General features: G+C 49.0%; 1 protein-coding gene across 5 annotated transcripts in view; it reads left to right on the plus strand.

Annotated features, from left to right (window-relative positions):
• Window positions 1-605: 605 nt before the first annotated feature.
• The window catches only part of LOC126574090 (ras-related protein Rap1), a 26,611-nt gene continuing 4,716 nt past the window's right edge, over window positions 606-22,500 (plus strand). The window contains exons 1-3 of one of the 5 annotated variants that reach the window (XM_050234052.1): window positions 606-750; window positions 1,688-1,775; window positions 9,518-10,076. In XM_050234052.1, the coding sequence (XP_050090009.1) occupies window positions 10,002-10,076 (75 nt within the window). In that variant the 5' untranslated portion in view covers window positions 606-750; window positions 1,688-1,775; window positions 9,518-10,001. Of the gene's footprint in view, window positions 751-822; window positions 1,286-1,687; window positions 1,776-9,517; window positions 10,077-22,500 lie in introns of those variants that run through there. The other 4 variants (XM_050234069.1, XM_050234061.1, XM_050234078.1 and 1 more) reach the window with 4 other exon arrangements.

A 22,500-nucleotide genomic window follows, 5' to 3' on the forward strand; every position in this document is an offset into this window, starting at 1 on the left:
ATTTAAACGTTGGTCTGATTTCACCTGTGCGCGGATAATGCGTTTTTCATTAATTGGAACAGTGGCTTAAAGTAAAGGCACACAAGTGTTTGATTATAAAATATTTAATAGATTATTTTTAAGAATACAAGTCTTTTTTTACCATTTATCCCTCGGTGCAATAACACATGATGACTTTGCAACGCGCCCTCTTGGGAAGTGCTCAGCGGGATCACCTTGCGGATCGTTGGTCGTTGGTCGAAAGGATTTCAAATGCTCGCCAACCTTTTCGATTTCGTGGCGAACAGCGCCACGCCGCGGACACTTTCTACGCGGCCATATTGCATTTGACAATCAGAAGGAATGAAGACAGCGTGGGTTGATTGAAATTCCGGAACAATACTGTGCAACAACTGGTTGAAACAGTTCAATAATTCTATTGAGCGTATTAACTGCCCCCCTCGTTAGTAACTCCGCTCGTTCACTCCGAAATCCTGCTGGTACTGGTATAAATCTAACTCAAACATCTCGAATCCACTTCACCCGCCGGTTGTCAAGATGCTTCAAACGTCGCCTGGTGACTTAACCTGGTTTTTTGACACACTTCGTCCAAGCGACAGCATCCTCCTCCATTATTTCAAAAGGGTCTGCCCGACAACACGGTGAACGCAGCAGTGGGATTCCGCAAGTTTCCGACGGTGTGTTTGTCTTGTAGTGCTGTTCGATGGGAGATAAATAAGGAGTAAAATCCGTGCTTGTCGTTTGCTGTGGGTAAATATCCTCCGTGAATATCATCGCCTAGCTTCCGATCTTTCCGGGGTGGTTGAACGAGCACTGTAAACTGTGGTGGTGCGTGTCTTCCGGGGGGGCGGGTGCATCGGTGCTGCTTCTAGGAATCCATCCAGCATCCTGCGGTGGTGGCGAGACAAGCGCTGCAAGAGTTTCTTGGGAGAAAACCCTTTCGAAATCGTAGGTGGCTGTTGGTTCGCTCGCGGAAAAGGAAGTTGACGGGGAAGAAGAAGAAGTCGTGGAAGTGTGTGTGCGAGTGTGTGCGTGAGTGAGTGCGTCGCCTGAAGCGTGTAAACCGCGGTGGTGCAACAGAGAGGCCACGACGCAAAGGAAGCGAGTGGGAGTGAGAGAGAACGTCGTTCAAACAAAGCGCCACCAAAAAGGAAAAGCAGCGGAAGAAGAAGAGATGCCGAAGAAGCAGGGTGGTTTGGCTTTCTTTCTCTTGCTGGGTGCGGTGCCGCCGCTGTTGTGCGTGTGTGGAGCAGGGAAATTTCCAGCGGAACAACAGCGAATCTAGGTTTGTGGTCTGACACCAAAAAAGAAAAAAAAAACGCCGTCCGAAAAGTGCGCCAGCCAACAGCTAGGAAACGGACGGACGACGGGGTCTAGACGGCCATGAGTAACGGCTAGAGTGTTGCGATAAAACGGGCAGTGCGTGGTGCGCGGGTTCGCTGACTGGCCAGCATCATCTCACGTTGGGCAGCAGGGGCGGCTGGCTTCTTTTTGGGGGGGGGGGGGGGGGGGGGGTCGGAGGTCCAGCTTATCGTCCACGGGGGGTGCCTAACGTGATATGTGCGGTTGTTGTGCAGCAGCAACGGCGATCGTTTCTACTTTTATTCTTGCACTCGCGTCGTCATCCAAGGATTCCTCTCTAAAAATTCATTCGTTCGCTGTCCTTATCTATCGTTCCGGTTTCCAGAGTAGTGTGTGTCGTCATCGGTAACGAGTTCGAGATTGGTTGTCGTTGCAGAAGTTACGCGCGAGCTGATAGTGGTGCCCTGAAGAAGGTAAGTTAACAATCCCTTACCCCCGGTAAATTCTTGTTCTTTTGTGGTTCGTGATACTAAACCGAAAACCTCGAGAAAACCGACTGTCTCCGTGCCCGGGTGCATATGGTTTCCGGCGCGCCGCGTGACTCAGCGCAACCCGTGAAGGTCCGTTCCGTGAGTAGTCGTCGTCGGTGGTGGTGGTGAGAAGCCGCAGCAAACTCATCATCATGTTGGTTTTGTGAGGGGCGTGCGGCGACAGGGTGCAGGGTGATTGAGGGGGTAAGAGGGGAAGGCCTCCCCGGTGCATGAGGACACCGCGGGTCTCTGCAATCACCAACCCAGGACAACCGGGAAATTGATCAACCCTTTCCAGCAACAACGCTCCCACGAGACCAGAACGGTCGCTGCGGTCATGTGCCCGTGAGTCGTCCGCCGAGCAGGAAGGTGTCACCCATACACTGCTGCTTGGCCGCTGGATCATAGTAGGATGCGTAGCGGTGGCGCCTGTCCAGACACAACCGCATGTACGCCAAAATTTCGATTCGCGAGACCAAAGAGCGCACCACACCACGCACACCAAGACGATGGCTGGCGGGGCCGCCGCCGCCGACCGGACCCGCGCGCCTTTCGAGGATCGCGGTTCGAAAAACGGCGGCGACGGTTAAAAACTAAGAAGAAGAGAGTATGAGGAAGAAGGGGGCGAACAAACTGTCGCCAGTTGAAGCGAATTCTAAGCAAATGGGCTTCGTTCGCAACGCCACTTTTTTTTTTGTTTTGCTTGTTTCCACTTTTTGCTGCATCTGTTCCGCAGCGCGCTGTCGCTGTCGCTGAACTGGTTCTTATTTGATTGGCGGGGCCCCTTCTCCCATATTCGCGCTGCGGCGATTGTCTGGTGGTGCATTCGCATGCCAACTCCAGGGGCTATTTTTTCTTCTTTTGTTGCTTGGTTTGATCTTGGTTCTAACCGCCGAAAACCGTAGAACCCATTGCTCGCGCTTACTCGGATACATTTTCGGGACCGCATTAGGACGATGCGTTGTTCCGCTGGTAACTACGGTATCTTTTGAGTTTTGGTGCAGGAAACAAAGTAGCCGATGGTGACGGTGGGGTGCCGGTTGAAGGACGCACGATCAGCTCTAGTGACCAAGAGACACGCACCGGAACGGGCACCCCAAAATTCGCGTGCCACTGTCCCCCTGTCTGTGTTGTATTCGGTGGGATCGAGAAGGACATATAGCCGTAGCAACCGTTTTGCTGCAGCGCGTCAACAAGGGCCGTAGCGCAATTAGCAGCACTATTGTAGCAGAAACAACGACGGACACGCACAGCGGACACCGCAACCACACACCAGCTGCGCCGGTCTGTCCTCTGTCGAGCTAACACGCGGTGGAAAGTGTAAAATGAAACTTTTCTTCAATTTCTCACGCTGCTGCGAAGCGAGGGTTTGGGGGTATGATTGATCATTTGATCGGCAATTATGTTCGATTGACTTACTTCCTGCTGTTCGCATTTTTAGCCCAACGAAGTAATCATTGACTTTGATGCTTTGATATCGTTTGATGTTAGGCGCTGCCGTCCCTTCCCAGCCACACACCGGCCAAGCGGAATTTTGTGCAAAAAACGCTGGAAAATGCGAATGGATGCGTGCTAAGAGCATATTTGTTGACGTTCCGCCCCAACTCCCCTACCGGGAAACACCAATAATCAATTTAAACAAATTCAATTAGCTCTTGGCATCCTCCCGCCCGGTGTGGCCGGAGTGTTTTCCTTCAACCCACGGTGGTACGACAGTTCACATGCTACCGGGAAATGTCGCTTATGTATACCAGTTTGCCCGGTCAGAGAGCGAATAGAGGAGCAATCTTTCGTCGTCATTTCCCATGTTTACTGGCTGATGCACGCACACAAAGCAACCCCTTTTCAATCAGTGTGATAACACGGCACGGCAGCCAGCAACTTGTGCCAATTTTGCCGTTTTTTCCCCCCTTATCAGTCTCTAGCGAGAAGGCCTTCTTCGATGGGCAGCCAGCCGAGTTGGCGTTGTATTGTTCAACATCTATCTTGTGCATGATGGCTTGTCTGAGAAACATGTGTCTGACCCCCCCCCCCCCCCGCCATTGATGATAAGGTAGAATCGCGCGCACATCCCGTGGGGAATCGGTTTAATCGCTTTAGAATGCACGAAGAATGTCGCACTGGGCCCCGGAAGAGGCTGACCCTTGGGCATGATTCATCCCCGTTCCCCGGGATCGGAACATTCCGCGGAAATCGTCATCATATGGCCTCTAATGATGGTACGATGAGTTGGCTACAAAATGCGCTCAAGTGGCCAGCTCTCCATAAGGAGGGAGATCATCGAAAGCATCGACGGTGGGCTTGGGGGTTTTACTGCGCATAATTTATGCGCCCGGACCACGCTCTTGCCAGTGATTCACCGTACTGGCTTTTGCCGGTTGCTGCAGCAGCCCCATGAATATTGATATCGCGGCTGTCCTTGCATCGCGCAGCGAGAGAGACAGAGAAAGAGAGTAATAGTTTGCGGGGGTTGTCTTTGGTAGAAGGGGGAGGGGGGGGGGGGTATTAGTGGATCATCCAGCATTAGCTTGGGGTAAGTGCCGCAATTAACATTTACTTAGTAATCGCACTCGGTGGATGGATTGTTTCCGCGAAACGCTTAGATCCGCTACGTGCTTAGATTTGGTTTATGGAAAATCGCAATCGATTTAATCGTGCATCAAGGATATCGCCAACGAATGCTGTTATCCTTTTCTGCCTTTATGTGGCTAAACTTTCCGCAGTGATGGCTGGTGACTTTTTTTTACTGCCTTACACGCCAAATGACAGGATGATAAGGATTGTGAGTAACTTTAGGCCGCGACCCGCAGGATATCCTATCCGCCGGTACAGGAAGGTTGGGAAGGATCGACCAGCAAAACAACAGCCCAGCCTTCTTTCAACCTTGGCCCTTGAGATGTCATAGCCTCGGGAGAGATGCGGGTACGCCGAACTGCCTGACAAGGAGCGCGCACTCCCTTCCGCATCAGGTCGTCCTTTTGCTGCTTCCCTCGCAGCATAACTTGTTGCGTATTGTTACCAACACTCGGGATAAGCCTCTCGTACTCTCGTTCTCTCTCTCTCACACACGCTGATACCGGCTCTTGTTATGCGTACCGAAAATGGGTGATGTCCAAGGAGGCCAGCATGTGGCAAAAGGATGAGGGCAACTTTTCGCCTAAAAATCACCCTGCCCGAGGGTGAGAATGAAGACATCTTGTCGCCGCAGTCGCACAAACACTTATGTTGGGCCATTTTGTAAATGGGCTGATAGTGGATTATGATGTCGCTTACACGTGTACTCTGATGGCGAGGAGGATTGGATGGGTTGTCGTGCACTTTTTTATATTTTAATTTTAACTAAAATCATGATTTTTTCCGATTTCGATGTTGTCATCTGCTATCAGAGAATGCTCTGTTTAATGTTGGGACTAAGGAGGCAAAAGCATACATACAAAAGCCTACTAGAACTAGATGATAAAGCTGAGTTGTTGATGACAGTTTTTGTAAAATTGTTGGAACTCCACACAGCCGTGTATCCAAATGGACCGTAATCCTCATTTATAACTTACCTGGGTCCCTGCCGAGGCTGATAAGGACAAAGGACACCGCCTAAATCCAATTCGAGAAGTAGTGATGTTATCGATGCTTCCTTTGCTTTCTAATTCCACCAACCGGTAGTATTTCACTTCATTTCGAAAGCCAACTTTCGGATGTTTTAGCGCTGTTGCACATAATAAACGATATCTAGCGAAGGCCGCGAGTCGCGCGATCTCCGAAAGGTGTCACCATGTGCCTCCAAAAGGGGGCTTTTAAGGCCCCAAGTCGTCCCGAACATCAAGCCCGATTTTTTGGGGCCCAGTCCTCCCGGCCTGCGTCCTTCAGTAGCTCGCAGTTCCAGGAAGAGAAATAATGAAGACACACTAAGCCCCTTACGTCGCCTGACGATGGCTTTCCGCGAAAAATGGTCGCCAGCGAACGAAAAAAGAAAAGTGGCAAGAGATCGAGAGAGAGAGAAAGAGAGAAGGTCACCGGGGGCAGAGGGAAAAAGGTTATTAAGTGGAGCGCGTGAAACATGATTACCCCATCCGCGCCCTCTTCGGGGGGAGGTGGCGGACCGGTTGATGCTGTTGCTGGTCATGGTAATGATTTATGACACCGAGCGTGCTGATGTAAAGATGCTAAAGATGGCCCGAGAGCCCGCAACCGACGGATGGCGCTGCCGCCGCTGGTGAGATGTTGTTTGTTTCCGGGGAATCCTATCTGGTGGTTTTTGATCTTCTCCTTGTACAAGTTCTGTTCGTAGCGCTGTGAGAGTGGTTCACTCAGGTAATCTAATTTTTACATGTTCTTATGAAACGGCGAAACACAATGGCAGTGACCGCAGTAGGTGATTTAATTGGTTTTTTACCCTCACTCTTTAAATTGAACAAAAACCCGCCATTGATTTCTTACCGTTTTAGTGAGGAAGGGCAGGAGAAACTTGGCAGCTAGGCGACGTCTTCATTGTCTGACAATTAATCAATCCCACTCCGAATGACACCCGCCCGACCACAGATCAACGCCAGCTCCGTGGTTCGTTCCTTCGGGCTCTGATAGGCGCAAAGCGCAATGGACAAATCCCTGTTGCCGTGCCCTACCGGAGAGTAGACCGGAGGCCTTCCGGGATGGGACATGATGACGTTGTGACATCAGCAGCAAACCTGCTGACAACATCCTTTTCTCGTCGGATTTAAGCGGCCGGACGAGCGCTATTTTAGTCTCCACGATTGATTAACGATTCCGCAAACGAACTTCCGGCAGGAAGGAGCTTGCGAGAAGAACCATAAGCTCAGACAGATAAAAGAGGAGGGCAGGAGGGAGGTGGTGAGGACGAATAAGGCCTGGTGTAGGGTATTTCCTGTGCGCGGTCGGTCAACCTGGGGCGCCACAGGCGCGCGCATTCGTTGCTCGTGTCGGAGTCGCTTCGTGTTTTGACACCACTTGTTGTCGAGGATGATGAGGAGGAGGACAGCGAGCGGGGTTGCGGTTGTCATCGTTGTTGCCGTTAGTCAATGTTAGACCCGGGTGGTGGTAATTAATAAAACCGAAGGTGGTGTCATAAGCGTAAGCTGGCTATGTGATGGACCAGCGCATACTCGGGGTCCCCGAGGGGCCACACGATGAGGCAACAATTTGATTTACATTTCAACAGCTCTTTTGTCCATGTTCAGTCCATATAGAATTCAAATTGGTTAAAATTGGCGTTGAAAATCAACAAAAGTTAGTCTTTTAACGTAAACAGCATAAAATTTAGAGTGATTTTAATCTCAAACTATTTAATGCTCTACAATTCAAGGTACTTTCCAATGGCCAGCTGTGTGCGTACTAAAAAGAAGCACAAATTCCACGCTCGTCTTGCCGCCTGATGCATCAGCATGTCCTCGTGTGTCACTAGTGTGAGCGCTTTACACGCCACAATTTTGCATTTAATTTGTTTTTCATACTCTACGGGGTAACGGTGTTCCGTTTGTTCGGGTTTCCACCATTCCGCTGGGGTGGTGTTTTGGCTCTGGCTGGCCTCCAAGCAATCCGGCCCTAACGAGGCACGTCCCGGGGGCTGTTGTGGCCACTGTTGGCCCAAGGTTCGTTGACAGAAACAAAACAAAACAAAAAAAAAATAAAAATCTCATCCACAACAACAACTAGCAGCAGCAGCAGCAACATCAACGTGGTAGTAGGCTGGCAGCCCATGTGGATACCATTTTATTTCACTTTTCCTTGCACTGCTCGGTGTGTCCCTTGGCGTGGCCACCGAGTCCAGCTTTGGGCCAGCCCCGGGGTGTAGCCACGTATTCGCGTCATCATTATACGGTGCTCACGGTGGGGGTTGAACCTGCCCTGGTAGGTTGGTAGGTAGGTAATCGGTTGTTGCATCGCGATGATGCTTTGCTCGGTGTTTGAAGTTATTTTCTACAACATGCGGCGCTAGCCGCTCCTCCGTTGTTCCTTCATGTGCATGTGTGTAGGTCCAACGTTTACCGTGAAGGGGACGAGAAGGGAGGGGGCTTTTCGGTGGCGCCGTAGCTGTTGTTGAAACTATGTGGCCACCGGTGGTCCATGTTGTGGCCACATTCGGTTGGATTCTTATTCATGGCATTCACAATCATCAGCACACTCATGCTCTGTACGGATCTGTATTTTTCCGTTTTACTTTTACACAATACCGCGGACGAAGGCAGCAGAAAAAGTGTAGAATTTTTATTGCCGCCAGCCATGCGCCTCACTGCTCTTGCCTTTTTCCATGCCACACACTCTGGCACTTAGAGATGACGATGGGGGCAGGTGAGTGAATATCCACTCCCCTCACCTTCTCTTGATTGAATCACGATGTGGGAAGCGTAGGTGTAACGTGCTCTCATGTGATCACTGCACGGTACCGGCTCTCGGCGTTGTATTCGTGTATGAAATGTAAAAATGTAATCGACATAAGTGGAGAAAAAACAGCTAATGAAAATTTGACGTGCCAACGAGAGATATTTTTTCTGCGATCAACGTGATTTAAGTAGCCTTTAACCTTGGTTACCGGGCAGAGCACACGGAGGTCTGCCGTACACATAGTATGCGTGGTCGTGTTTGGTGCTCGACATGTTGTAATGGAAGTACGTCACGGTTCAATATGAAATCTCTGCATTTGCTACGCGCAACACGTTGACGGGGGTTTTTGCTGTAACATTTTCAGATATTTTTTATGATGTCTCTTACCCTTTACTTTGACCTCCAGTTTATGTATCTCGACCTGAAGCACATTATTTACATGAAAAACCTACACTTAATGGTTGCACAATATTCTATGTTTTGTAGAGGCATTTGAGATTTCCTAAGCCTATAATGATCTGGACTATGAATGCAAAGCCGTTCTTTCTCTTAGAAAATAAAACAAATCCGAATTAAGAGAAAAACCTACGAGAAATGATGAATGTCAGAGAATAAGTGTTTCACTTATTCATTTACATTGTTGATTAATGCTAATACGCTCTTCTGACGAAATTGCACAAATAAACAAGGATAATAAAACGCTAACGCACAATACGGTGTTAACTAAACGTTCTAATAAAGAGAAAATCTGGTGAGGTGATGCTACCAGCACGAAAGGGAGTAGCTTTGACAACTTCCCGCTAACGAAGTCAAGTATCCGTTCACATTACCGGGGTGTGGGTGGTGGTTTGCTGCGGGGAATTAATATTTGTTTTGTTTCGCAAATTTCACTTTCCAACTGCTGGCGAGCGGCTGCTATACCGTGTGCCGTTCGTTTGATGTAATCTTATTCTCGTGGAAAGTGAATTCTTTTGGAATTCAAATATTTTGCCAAAACTCCTCTCATCTCCACTCAGAGCCAGCCGGTTGCTCCGCTGTGGATGAGTTTCGATTGCGTTAGTATGAAATTGAAATTGGAACCTACGTGGCCTACGTTTGCGTGATTGTTTGCTGCCCTTGAGGCGTCCCGTGGTCGTTGATTTTTGTCTCCTTGTGTCCGCTGTCTATTACATCCGCGATACGTGTCTTCATTTCGTAGGCTGAACTCTGCCGGAGCCCGTTGATGTTCTCCATGGAAACCTGAACCATCGCTGTGTTCGCCTGGCTGCCAGTGGCAGCACCATAATGTAACATTGAACTCTAATCTGTGCCTTTTTGTTGCATTTTTTTCTCTCTTCCTGCTACTTTAGATTGTCTTCCGGCTATTGTGAGTGTGACCGAGTGTGTGCGTGTCCGTGTGTGTGGTGACGATAAGAGACGCTCTGAAGGAAGACTGAGTCAACGCGTTCATATCACCGTTAGAAGCAGTCTTTTAGCGTACGAAAAGCCAAACGTAGGCGTAGCCGATTGCAGCGGAAGTAGTGGTAGTCCATCAACCGAAGTCAACGAAGGTAGCAGCAGCAGAAGAAGCGGAAAACACTGCCAGTAACCGAGAGCCTGTTGTTGTTGTTGGCCGATCCATATACCCTGATTAGCTGCTCCTGGGCATTCTCGCGATAAGGAAAGCCCGTTTTTCCGCCGCTATTAGGCTAAAAAGGACGCGATAAGTGTCAAGTTCTCAACGTGAACCTATATCGCGCGTGTGTGCAGCGCGTATTTCCGACGGCGAGGCGCACCGAACAGTGAGCACTCCGTTATCCGTTGTCCCACTAGATCTCATCGGGTCGCAGAAACATGCGTGAATACAAAATCGTCGTCCTCGGTAGCGGTGGTGTCGGCAAATCAGCCCTGACAGTGCAGTTCGTTCAGGTAAGTTCATGCGATGGTCTTCTAAAGCAACTAATTTTGGGCATTCGGTTACACAATTTTAGACTAAGCTCACGTGTACGCACCGGCGTAAGTTGATTATGATGTGGTGCACCAACCATGAGCACCAGCAAAGAGCGATATTTAGAACCAGCTTAGGGCGCAAACCTCAAAGTGGTTCCGTCGCTGGCAATGATGCCCGATGATGGATCATATTGCCAGCAGCCTTACCACGATACAATCTACCGGCTCGTCCGACGGTGCTGTTACCATGAAATGCTGCTGCTGCTGCTGCTGCCGGAATGCTTTTGATGAAATTTTCTAAATCACTCCCGGCACTACCGCTCTCGTCGGTTGTACTGTAGTCAAACCGCTCCGGGGAGCAACCAGCCCGGTACCGGGGTATTTGTACTTTGCCTCCTTCTTCGGGCTGCAGCAGTATCCTCTCGGGGTACTACTGTACCCCTCTCGAGTTATTATTTGTTGTCTGTGCCGCTGGGTGGGTTGGGTGTCGGGTTGTCGGCCTGGTGGCCTGGTGGCATTTGGTTTTTGGCAAACTTTCACTCATCCTCGCCTAGCGCTCGTGATGAGCGGAAGGATGTGGCTGCCACCACCACAAGAAAGGGTGTGATGCCAGCGGATAATAAAGGAAGGGAAGGGTTATGTAACCGGTTCACCATAGCCTTGCTTCCGGTTGCCTGCAATGCCTGCAGCTTTGTGGCTCTCGTGTGCAGCAGAAGCAGATAACTTTATATCAATCGCAGGCACAAGCTGATTAGCGCTGGGGGAAGCCCTTCAAACACTAAGTGCCAACTAAGATGGTGACTGCTGCGCTTGGGAAACGTGCACGTGAACAGAGGTTGCTATGTTGTTGTAATGATTAATATGCTGTCATCAGAAGCTGGAAGAGTTGGCCATTCAGAGGAGGATTTTACGCCCGAAGCAAATCATAAGATGGCGTCAGGTAGCGGTTCGCACTCCCAACGCGGCAATCGTTGTTGGGACAGGGATTGTAGAATTGGAATATTCATCTCGACAATTTCTAATTCCAACCAACAGCTCTCTCGACCCAACAGACCCAAAACTGGTGGTACACCACCGACCTCATACACCGATGGTTCGGGGTTTTGTTTGATAAACGGGAAAAAAGAAAACCCTGTACCCGATGACAAAAGCTCTGGGGGCTCTTCTGCCGTTGCTCGTGTTTTGTCGGCTTCCTCAGGTTTCGGCACAGCGTACCTGGGGAGCAACATGATTCCCTTCACTCCCTGGCGATGGGGGCCGTTATGGTACCATCTACCACGATGGTTGTTGTGGCTCTGGCACAAACTTTTGCCCTTTTTCCCCCGTACCTTTTGGCTTTCGGATCCCATCGGAGTGGGTGAGCTTGAGATTGCCCTATGGTTGACAGATTTATGGCCTGGCACTGGCGGTTATGATGACCACCTCTGCCATCGCTTACCCACCATCCTCTCAACTCTTTATTAGAAAACTTGATTAGGTACGGCATGGATTTTCTGCTGGGACTGATGGTTGAGGTTTTTGATTAAAATGTTATGAACCTAGGCAGAGAAATACCACCTTCTTGGCCAATCGTTTCATGAGTGTATCGTGCTCCAAACTGGTTGTAAGATGCGATTGGAACATCCCGGACGACTCCCCAGTTGGTCTGATTTTCCCTTTGGTTGTTGCTTTCAAGAAGAGCATCGATGGAAGCAGCTGTTTTTGACGTTTATTTCCGCAACAATCCACACGTTCGGCCGGAGATGTTAGTGACGCATGAACTCCTGCGTCCTGCCACTTGCGCTCGATGATGCGGAAAAAATGGATTATCAAAACTGCATCTAATGCCTTCCATTCCTTCGGAGCTTCGGTTGCATTCCGCGTGATAGTGGATTTTTTGTTTTTGCAATTTCACCTCTGCCCTGCCACTTCCTGGGTGTCGGTCGGTATTCGTTAGTGCCACTGACGCAACTGTGACTGATTCTGATATAGAAACAACCAACTTCCAAGAAAGAGTGTGATTTAATCGAATGAAAGTTTTCTGCTAGCTCCTTTTGTTGATAAGATTTCTACATTGTTTTACGCGTGTGCGCTTCCCGTTCGTTTCGTCAGTGCCCTTGGTTTCAACCGTGGCGGGTCCCCATGAGTCATGGTGTTCCCGGTTCCTTCTTTTCCGTCGATACGCATGCACAATTTGCGGACGTAGTAAATGGTTTCGTCTGTGGCACAAGTGAAGCAGCAAAAAAATTAAAAGGATGTCAAGTTCCGTAAGGGTGGTCGGGTACCCTTGGACTTGCGCCAAAAAAAATAACAAGCAGCGAATGATGCGATGATGACTCAAAGACCGACATTTATAGGTTCAGTAAATGCTTGTGAGGTAAATATTGAAAGGGTAAATAGCGTGCCAACCACCGGATTCACCTGGGCGGGGGGGAAGTCGCACGGTAATGAGATCGATCTGCTGTGAGTAATGGGAGTATGCCTTGCCATTCCCGGTGTGAGTCATAACGATAGAGCAGCAGCCTTTTTCTTTCCTTTTTCAAATATTCATTTGAATGATGGATGAGATGCCATTCCTGCCAGAGAGACAACCACCACATCCCAGTACCTATCGCTCCCGACACTCGAGCATCGCTTGCTTGCTGACGATGGTGATGATGCGATTACAAGCGTTCTGGATGTGTCGTCTCAGCACCTTTCCGTGAGCCGGTGTCTCGGTGGCGTTTAAACAACTCAATAAGCGGGCCAGTGCCATAAGCAAGACTTCGGGTCTAGCCCGGTGGCGCTTAGGACGCTGCAGTAAAGGCAGTGAGTGACATTAATTCTGCTGCGTTGTGCTCTACCGACAACATTTGGACGGGGAACATAAAACATCTGTGCTCTCGCCGGCGCTTCTTTGTCCTCTCGGGACCGGAGGAGCGAAGGGTGCGGGGGAGCGAAGGGTGAATGGAGACGAATACAATATTTGCTGAGAAATGTGCTTATAATATGGCAGTGCTTCGGCGGTGTGTGGTGAGGCAAAGAGGATTAAATCATTGTCTGCTTCGGTAAGCCGCAAGCCCAATAACGTGCAGTTCATCGTCGCATGGTGATACATACTGAGTGAGTGAGTGAGCGATTGCTAGACGGAAGCGGAAAGCTAGGAAGGATCTGTAAAAGGGTCAATTCTATTCTGGGGTGACAAGCACATTTTTTAGGTTATTTGTTGTTCACTTGTTTCCTTCATAGAAGTATGGAACGTTTTACATTTGTTTTTAACTAAATGCTGACATAACATGAAATGAAACATAAGAAAAGTTGATCGAAAATTGATGCTACTTTCGATCGAGTTCTAAACAACGGTTCACTTTTGTATTCCTTTTGAATCAAGCAACTTTATCTTCAACCGGGCAACTTCTTCCGCGAATAGAATGAAACATATGAGCCAAACGGGGTTTCAACGGTGACTTCTCGCCTCCAAAAAAGAATGCTAGTCCCGAGCCTCGTGAGATATTAATGCTATTCCTATGGCAAAAAAAATGTGCCCGGGAGAAAAGAACAAAATATGGGACGAGAACGACATCCACACGGTATACTCGCGGCACGGAAGGGGCGCCTACCGCGTGGCACTTAGGACCTGTTGCTGGCTCAAGCAGAGACGGTGTATCCACCCGCCTGCTGCGCTTGCTCCTTGCTCTCATCTCACGTGCTAGAAGAGAGAGACGCAACAAATGAAGATATTTGGCAAACAAGGCCAGAGATCGCTCTCGGATGAATGCTTCTTATCTTGGCCTTCTTCCGTTTCCGTCGCGGTGTTCTAAGGCTGCCAAAAGGCCAAAAGGTGAGGTCTGTGGACGAATCAATCACCCTCACGACGTTGCGTGAATCGGAAGTATTCCACGGTCTCTCGTGTGCATCGTAATGTGATCGAGAATTAGAATTATTTATAATATATATTCATTTTGATGGCGATTTGCAAACCAAATTTCTTACTCATGCCAAGCAACATTTAAATGTTCCACTACCTATCAGAGCCTCCGGTGCGAGGTTTGTTGAATACTGTTTGAATAGATTATGCCGCAATAAAGGATCTCCTTATGGTGTCTGTCGTGGTCGATGTATGCTAAAGCGTGTAGGTAGCAGTCCTGAAACGCTTGAAGACACGTGTATTGATATAGGGCACGTGTTTGATTCTGTTTTTTTTTCTTACCGTATTGCCATTCGTCATCGTGCCAGGAGTTTGGAGAACGAGACAGTGAAAAAGGAAAATGGTGTGAAATTGAAGGGTGGCTACGATCGGTGTCAGTCTGCAGTTAGAGATTCCGGTCCCTAATTTTTCTGCTTTAGCGCCGTGTTCTAGTGAGCTCTAGCTGTTCCCCTATCCCTCCAGAACACGGAAAGTAACGCACAAAACATCCATATCCAACTGCGGTACATGTGAAAATGATGAAAATGATGTACCTCTATGCAGATAGCAAACCCAAGTGTTTCAACAGTTCTTAAGAACGTTTTATGTCAGTTAAACGATACTTGACGTAAAGAAAGGGCAAAAAAATGGGAATGTATAGCAAGAGGACAAGAGTTAGGTCGCGGAAGAAGAGATTCTTCAATTCCACCTCCAAGAACCTTAATTTGTCGAGAATGAGTCACGAGGACGAAAGGACGTTTGGCACCTTAACCTTGATGGCCCACTGTGGCGGAAGCTGGGTCGTTGGACCGTTTGAAGGATGCTTTTAGCGGGAATTAGAAAAAGATGGTTGGGACTTCTTTCGGTTCTCGGTCGCCCGGCATATCGTCACTTGGCCCACGGAGAGCCCATCATCAAAGACGCAAAGAACGACATCACAGATTGCTATTTACTTATGACGGGGTAGGATCGGCCCTCCCTTTTCACCAGTCTTCACCGGAGGCTTTAAATGCCTTTTTACGTGGTCAGATTGCGAGAGCAAAAAGATTTCTCTCGTTTTCCTCGATCCATTTGCATATTGGATTGCTGCTAAAGTAGTATGCCTTCGTAACCGTACGAGATGTGGCTACTACGGACGACGGAGTAGGTAGCAAGTCACTTCAGTTTGAGTTGTCCAGGTTGCAAACCTTTCTGGGGCCGAGAAGAGATTCTTTTGAAGGTGCATCAATTTAGAAATTAGATTTAATACCCTGGAGGTAGGTACAAGCTTCATGTAAATTTAATTCTAAACTCTGATTGTCTTTGTTTGAGCTTGTCTAATATTGGCCATGGCATTCGGGTGTGGTCTGACCGGTTGGCCGGCTCATATAAGACGCTTACCCTGTCCTCCTTCCATGGTGACAGGAATTCTTATCGACGAGTCATTCTACTGCGTGAATGTGGTAATGCATTCCTGGAATTATGCTATAGACTTCCGATTCATGTTAGCCATTACTCTTGCCAAACGGAAGAAACAACTAACCATAAACTACAATATGCGGCACTATCCTTGCGGGGCACAAAGCTCTCTCTCTCTCTCGTTGTTGTTGCCAATGCCAACGTCCTTTCGGAATGAAGATGGAGCCCTGTGGTTGCCTGTGGTATGCTTTTGCAAAAAATATGTCTCGCCCTCCACCGCCTGCGATGGAGCGCCGGTCGGCCAGCCGTAAAAGAAAGCGAAATTGGATCGATCAGCTACCACCGCGGGGTGCTCTGCAAGGGGTCGATGCCGTTTATAGCCTTGGGCCTTGGTGGCTGGTGGCTGGTGGCTGGTGGGTTTACGTCATGCTTCTCCGTTCATCGTCGTCGTCGATGTTTCTGAGGCGAATTGCGGTTATTTGCAATTCGATTTTCTAATCCTCTCCCACACACGAGCGACCTCCACGTGAAAAGAAGGGGGTGTGCTGTGAGCTTCCGGTAGCAGCAACAACGGTTTGTGAATGGGTTGGACAAATCAGGGAACGGAAAGGCAAACTAAAGTGAAATATGTTAGCTGAAGAAAATCGGTTCGCTTTTATTTGGGGTGGTGGAATGTGGTGCTCCTCGCTCGCCTACTACGCCTTTCGCGGTAGTCAGCGCACACTGTGGAGATTCGCCTTTCCGAACGTGAACATTAAATTTGCATTGATTGACATATGCTGATGTGTGCGTGCCTTTGCACGTGCATCCGTGTGTCTGTTTGTTTATGCTTTGTGGATCAGGGCAGCAGGGATCGTAAATAGAGATTAACACATTTGCTTTTGTTTGCTTTTGGGACCGGATTAACTGTTTGGGGCGGTGGCGACAGTATGATCGAATTATTCGGAGGATTTCGGAATCACAGCCACAGTAGGTCTTGGAAAGGAAGCGTGGAAATCATTTCAAAGAGTTTCTTACCTTACGCTTACCTCGCGCACATGTCCGTTTTTGGTGTTGTGTAGAGTAGACGGTTCATGTGCTCGTGAGTCATTTTCATGAAGCGGGTGTTCGCTGGATTCGTAATTCTATTTCATTTCTGTTACCACCTGGCTATTACTGAACGCGACAGAATGACGCGCAGCGTGTGCAAATTCAATTTACTGTCAGAATGAAAAGTTATGCAATGTTGGAAATGGAAAATTCGTGTCGGTAGTCCGTCCAACACCTGTGCGCCGTATCCGTCCGGCCAAGTAGAGCTTTTACCAGCTGCTGCACCATTAGTAGAGCCCCCCGCCCCCCCTGCGCCCAGCATTGGGTGTGTTGGGTAGAAGCGGTAGTCATCCGTCTACTCCGGACGAGCTCACAATTGTGCATGTGCGTCACGCACACTCCGGTTCTCTGGCACATACGGCACCGGGATAGCTTAAGGAACGAAGGGGAGGTCTAGAAGAAGGGAACAACAGCAGCTGGTGTCTGCTGGTGGAATGGTAAGGTAAGCCATAGTCTACCATTTTAAAATTCCTCACCAATGTCCCCGTTGTTATTGACCAAACACCAATGCACGATATGCTTGAGAATGTTGACGCGAAGATGGCCAAAGTAGCTGTCTCGTCTCGTTGTTTGTTTCGAAATCGATACAGACTCGACATCCGGCTGCACATTATCACATTGCATTCCGATCACTGGGGCCGGTTGCTACTGCAATCTCGCTCGCCTACCAGTGACCAAACCGAAAGTCAATTGTATTTGGAATTCCTTGCCCTCCCCCGAGTGACAGAGATGGTCGGATCCGGAGAACGAGCGACCAGCAGCAGAGAATGAGGTCAACTTCGAGACTGAAGTAAGACAAAAATGCGACTAACCTACACGACCGCCCTACGATCTCACCCCAAACCGGCCCACCCAGAACAGAGGACGATTCTCTACACATTGTTATTTCCGTTGGGCGCCAAGCGTGCACGTCAGCACACAACACGTATAGGGGCGGATGAGATATGGTGGATGGTGTTGGGTGCGACCATGCAAAAGGTGTGGCTACTACACATACCCCGGTACCGGATACCCGCGCACCGTCTGTCGTTCTAACACAACGAACCACAACAGATTTGTTGCATTACGACAAATGGGACCGGCAGTGGCGGCGGCTGCGGCGGCGTTTGCCTGGTAGACGTTTCAGTTTCGTTCCGTCTCTTGCCGCCTTCCGCCCGGTGTCGTGCCTGCGATCACGATGCCGACATTATTCCATCTTGTATGTAGACGCCATCGCCGCTGCCCTGTCGTCATTAGTGGCCCATTCGCCGCCAATGCCGATGCTCTCCGTGTTTTCGATTCATAACTATCGTGATGGAGTCGCGAGCAGATACCACATCTGTCTGGTGTGTACACATTGCGCCAACCGGCTGTGTGCTATTTCTATCTCTGGCTTATCTCCCAACCTGCACCGTCGATTCTGCGTTTGATTTTCGTCATTTGTGCATTCTGTTGGGTTCTGTTCTGTTAAAGACCAAGCTAATACTGAGATTCTCATTCGGTTCCTTTGTTCTGGAGGTTTATATCGGACAATCGAATATAAAATGTAACTCATTCCGGTTTGTGTTTAAGTTTTAATAGCACTTTAAGTGGTCCATTTACGCGCATACTGCATCAATCAGAAGGTTAATGAAAACAAAATGGATGCCATGGTGACGATTGTTGTTACTTCTCCATATTCCCCCCCCCCCCCCTCCCCCGGGAATGTGACGGCGCTACCTTTCATCGCACGATGACAACACCAGCTGCAGCAACAGCAGATCGTTCCCGATGTGTCAGTTGCATCCCATCAGCCTCAGCATCATCAGCGTCGTTTGCTGGTGAAGTCTACATCGCTCGTAATAATCGATGGATTTATTGCACCGGGTCTCTGGAAGCTCCCCGCGGCTGCACCAAATGGTCTACACAGCCGCCACCACCGACAACAACCTCATCCAGCCGGTGGTGATGGGGTGGGGGTAATTGCTCATTGGTCGAGTAGTCTGATGATGGCGACGGAGGAGGAGGAGGAGGGCTCCAGCGAGAGACATCCGTATTCCGCGCGCATGAAGTGGCATGGATCGAGCGACAGCGGCAGCTTCCTGGTTGGTGCACACGTAGCAGGCGGTGGTAACTATGCAGAGCAGCTGTTGTTGTTACCGTGTCACATCGATCAACGCAAGCCCGTGCAATGTTGCGATTATGTGGCACTGGTCCGCAGAGCAGGCGATGCTCCGCCACATCCAGTAGGATGGGCAAGGATGATGATGATGATGGATCTGGCGCTTCAAGAGGGGAAAGAAGATGGCTTTCCGATGGGTGTCTCGCGTATGGCTCGCCAACTGATTATTATTTTAACACTACAACGCCAGGCCGTTGCTCATGCTGGGCGGGGCGGGGTCGTTCGTAGGACCTTTCTCTGCTTGCCATATCTGCAAAGTTTGCGCGCCGTTGGTCTTGCGTCGGTCGCGTCCAAGGCTGGTGACAGATTGCCGGGTTTCCTTTCGCTTGAAATAGAACTTTGGGCCTTCTGCGTCAACGGGCCGCTATCAACAACACGTTCACGATAGTTATTAGACCAAAGGGGTGCCCCGTTGCGGACGGCAACCAGCGAGAGGAGCGGGGGGAGCCCCTTACGTAGTTGTTAAGTTTTGCAAAATTGCAATTCGAATCTAACATATACATGAGTAACGCGGGGGGGTCGGGTTGTTTGTCCCCTTGGGTTTCCATGTTTGATAATATGTTCGTTATGCACCCCACCGTCTGCTGCTTATCTAGCACACTATCACACCAACGCCCCGTATACGTCCGTCCGATATGTGATGGTTCATTAGTTTAGATGACGGTTGTTGCTGCGGGGGCCTTTGCTATCAGTGAATCGCCCACTGCCGACCCATAACTCTCTCTTTCTCTCCCTATGTTCGTCAGCCGTCGCCAACGGCAGCCCAGCGTCCATGATCGTCATGTGCAATGTCACATTAGGTCCCCCAGTTCCATCACAGCCCGTGAAAGGGAGAGAAAGAGATAAGAAGGGTGGTGCTGGTTTTCGGACGAGATTGATTTGTTTCGCGGAACCGGCGATCGGATTGCGTGGGTTTCGACTGTTTTGTTTTTTATTCCCAAAGCGGAAAGCCCCCCCCTCCCCCCCAAGAAAGGTCATGCTCATGTGATGTGAAAGAGAGTAGAAAGAGGGGATAGTTTGTGGAATAAGGGGGAACGATGCGGTGCGTACGTCATCGTAAGGCGGCGTACCGGCTGTTGTCTGCGTAACATCTGCGCGTACTGGAATAAGTAATTTGGTCAGCTTTTTCTTGATAATGTTGATGCTCTGACATACGAAAGACACCTTCGCGCGTGGACACCTTTGTGAAGAAAACTGTTATCGCAAAAATCAATTTCACATTATCACCGACGAAAGGACTTCCTAGAACGGTTACCACAGGAGATCGATTAGGTTGCTTGATTCTATGGGGAAATGTAGTTGAAATTCGTCTTTGACCACGGGACTGTTTCATGAGCGATCGTAGTTCGATCAAAGCTGGAATTGACTTTTGGCATTTTCACGCTTTTCAAGCGAGTTCGAGCATTAGTTTCGTTCTGTGGACCCTCAACCAGAACGGTTCTCAATCATCCCGTTGTTTCTTTCGCGTCCTATAACCCTTCGCGTTGTGCACTGCTGCCTTGGAGCGGCGGTTTGGCAGCCGCAGCACCGAGCATCATGGTTTCGATGTCAGGAGCGTAGGAAGCGCAAACGGTGGTGTCCACGCAGAGTTGGAACTGCGTGAACACCCAACATATGGTACCAACCAGGGGTTGTTGTCACCGTTACCTCACAATCCACACACTAGATTTGCGTTCCGTTCCGTTCCGTCGTGCACCTTCTATACACCCACCAACGCCTACAAACGTCCGCTCTCACCACACCAAGGTTGTAGTGTCCGCTGCAGACAATCTAAACCGCCGCGGCATCATATGGGGTGGGCGCAAATGCTGAGAATGTGGTGGCGTTGACTCGTAAGCCAGCCGCCGGTTGGTTGGTTGTGTAAAGTAATAGGTCATTGGTCACCCGTATTGGGCTGTAAATTTAAATTCATCAATGAAGTCGATCGGTTGGTGGATTGGAATTAACCTTTGTGAGTGTTTTGATGAAGTTTCGATGTAAAACCAATCTGGAACACGGTGCTCGTGCTCAGCAGGCATTGATTTTGCTGAATCTGTGGACCACCTACTAGGGCCATGGGAAGTGAAGCGTCGCTCGTTCAATCCGTGGGTTAATATGCAAATCGATTTGCAGATCAACCGAAATCGATGCTGCAGTGTCCGTTAAGTGGTGCATCCTAGTGCTACGTGATTCGCTTGTATGTAATGATGCCTCTGTTCTGTTTAAGCGGTCAGTGTCCCTGTGTAATGGTTGCTCCTTTGTCCTGGCATGATGGTTCCACTTCGATGACCCAGTGCGCCCGTCATATGCTTCTGCATTTCATCATCAACAAATGAGTGTGAGTGGGTCAACTATGTACCGATGCAATGATGGTTCCCGAAAGTGTAATGTTTGCAAAAATAAATCCACCAAACCAATATGCATGTGAGTTTTGCTATCCAGCATGCAACGTCTGTTACCATCCGCTGCAACATTTACATTTCCTTCATTGCGGAAAATCCGTGGAAAACCCTTCGAATGAAGGGCACACGGTGCAGAGGTGCAGAATGTAGCCTCCTGCACAGTCTGGGGATTAATTATAACGACTGCCGGCGGCGGCAGCTGCGACGTAACATGAGTGTTCTGTTCGTTAGTGATTCGTGATGAAATGCATCGTTCGCCCTGTTTCAAACAGTGCTTGATGCTACTGTTGCTTCTCCTAATAATAGGGAGGAACTTCAGTTTCAGTTCCCCTGCTTGATGGAATCAATTTGGATTGGAAAACTCTTGGCGTATCAAGTAGCAATCACAACCGTTGGTGGCGATGTCTTCATCGTTGCTATCATCATATTCTTTCCTCGGGAAACTGTTGCTTTTTTTTCTTTTTAGATGCCATTAACAGATCAGCGCTGCCCATTGCCTTACGACACCTTGTTTCCCTCCTTTTTAAGCGTCACAATTTTCCACGAAGCGTATCTGGTTGGAAATTTCCACGTAATTTTTTTTACTGGTTCCTCTTTGTGATATTATTCATCTAATGTCAGTCGACCAATTGGAGAATCAGGGGCCGACGTTATGAGCCTCCTAAAGGCTAATACTGTCAGGTTACCAACAAAATTTCTTTCGTTTTACAACGGGGTTGATGCACAGACGACGACGACGACGGTTTTCGATTAGTACTACATCCTCCCGGAATCGTCCCGTGTTCCGCGTGAAGTGATAATGCAATTTGTCGCGCTGATTGACAGCGAACGACACTTTTGCCACCGGTGGTGCAAGCGAATCGGATTTCGCTCGCCCTCCGGGTGTTAATTCTTTTAATTGCCATCCGTGTTTGACCTTGTGCGAGCCAAGCGCCGTGTACTCCAGCAAGTGTCACGACACGCCAATCGTACCAGGTGTTGGCTGTCGTCGTTTGGCTTTCGTCGAGATTAGCGGCTTGAGTATCTTTCTTTTGCATTTCTCAAGTAAAAGCATTCGTTAGTTGTTCGGGAAGCTACTAGATTAGATATATTTACTCTGCTATTACTTTCTGCTCAGTCTTGTAGGTTTATTGAGCTACTGCCATCTAAGTACACAGTTTGGGTTGTTGCTTCAATCGGAAACATTTCAATTCTTACGTTTGATTACCTTCAAAGTATAACGAACGTTGGCTTGAATAAGACACTAAGCCTAACTTATTCCACACCAAAACAACGTTGTACGCAAAAAGCTATAAGCTATGCGAGCTACGAACTGTGAGTGCAATGGAATAATTAATACGCCTAGTAAGTAGTAGGTAGCATGGTGTGTGGCTTATACCGCCAGGGGATTTACCCCGCACCGGCTCTCTAGTATACAGGAGGAAGTAAATCTAATGATCTTGTAACACGCATGTGTGCTTCAGTCGAAATGAGCCAACACCATCGACCGGCCGCATAATAAGGAAAGGAGGGACGAAGCAATGCACGGTT

Source organism: Anopheles aquasalis, chromosome 2, assembly GCF_943734665.1.
Source record: "Anopheles aquasalis chromosome 2, idAnoAquaMG_Q_19, whole genome shotgun sequence".
Classification (NCBI taxonomy): Eukaryota; Metazoa; Arthropoda; class Insecta; order Diptera; family Culicidae; genus Anopheles; species Anopheles aquasalis.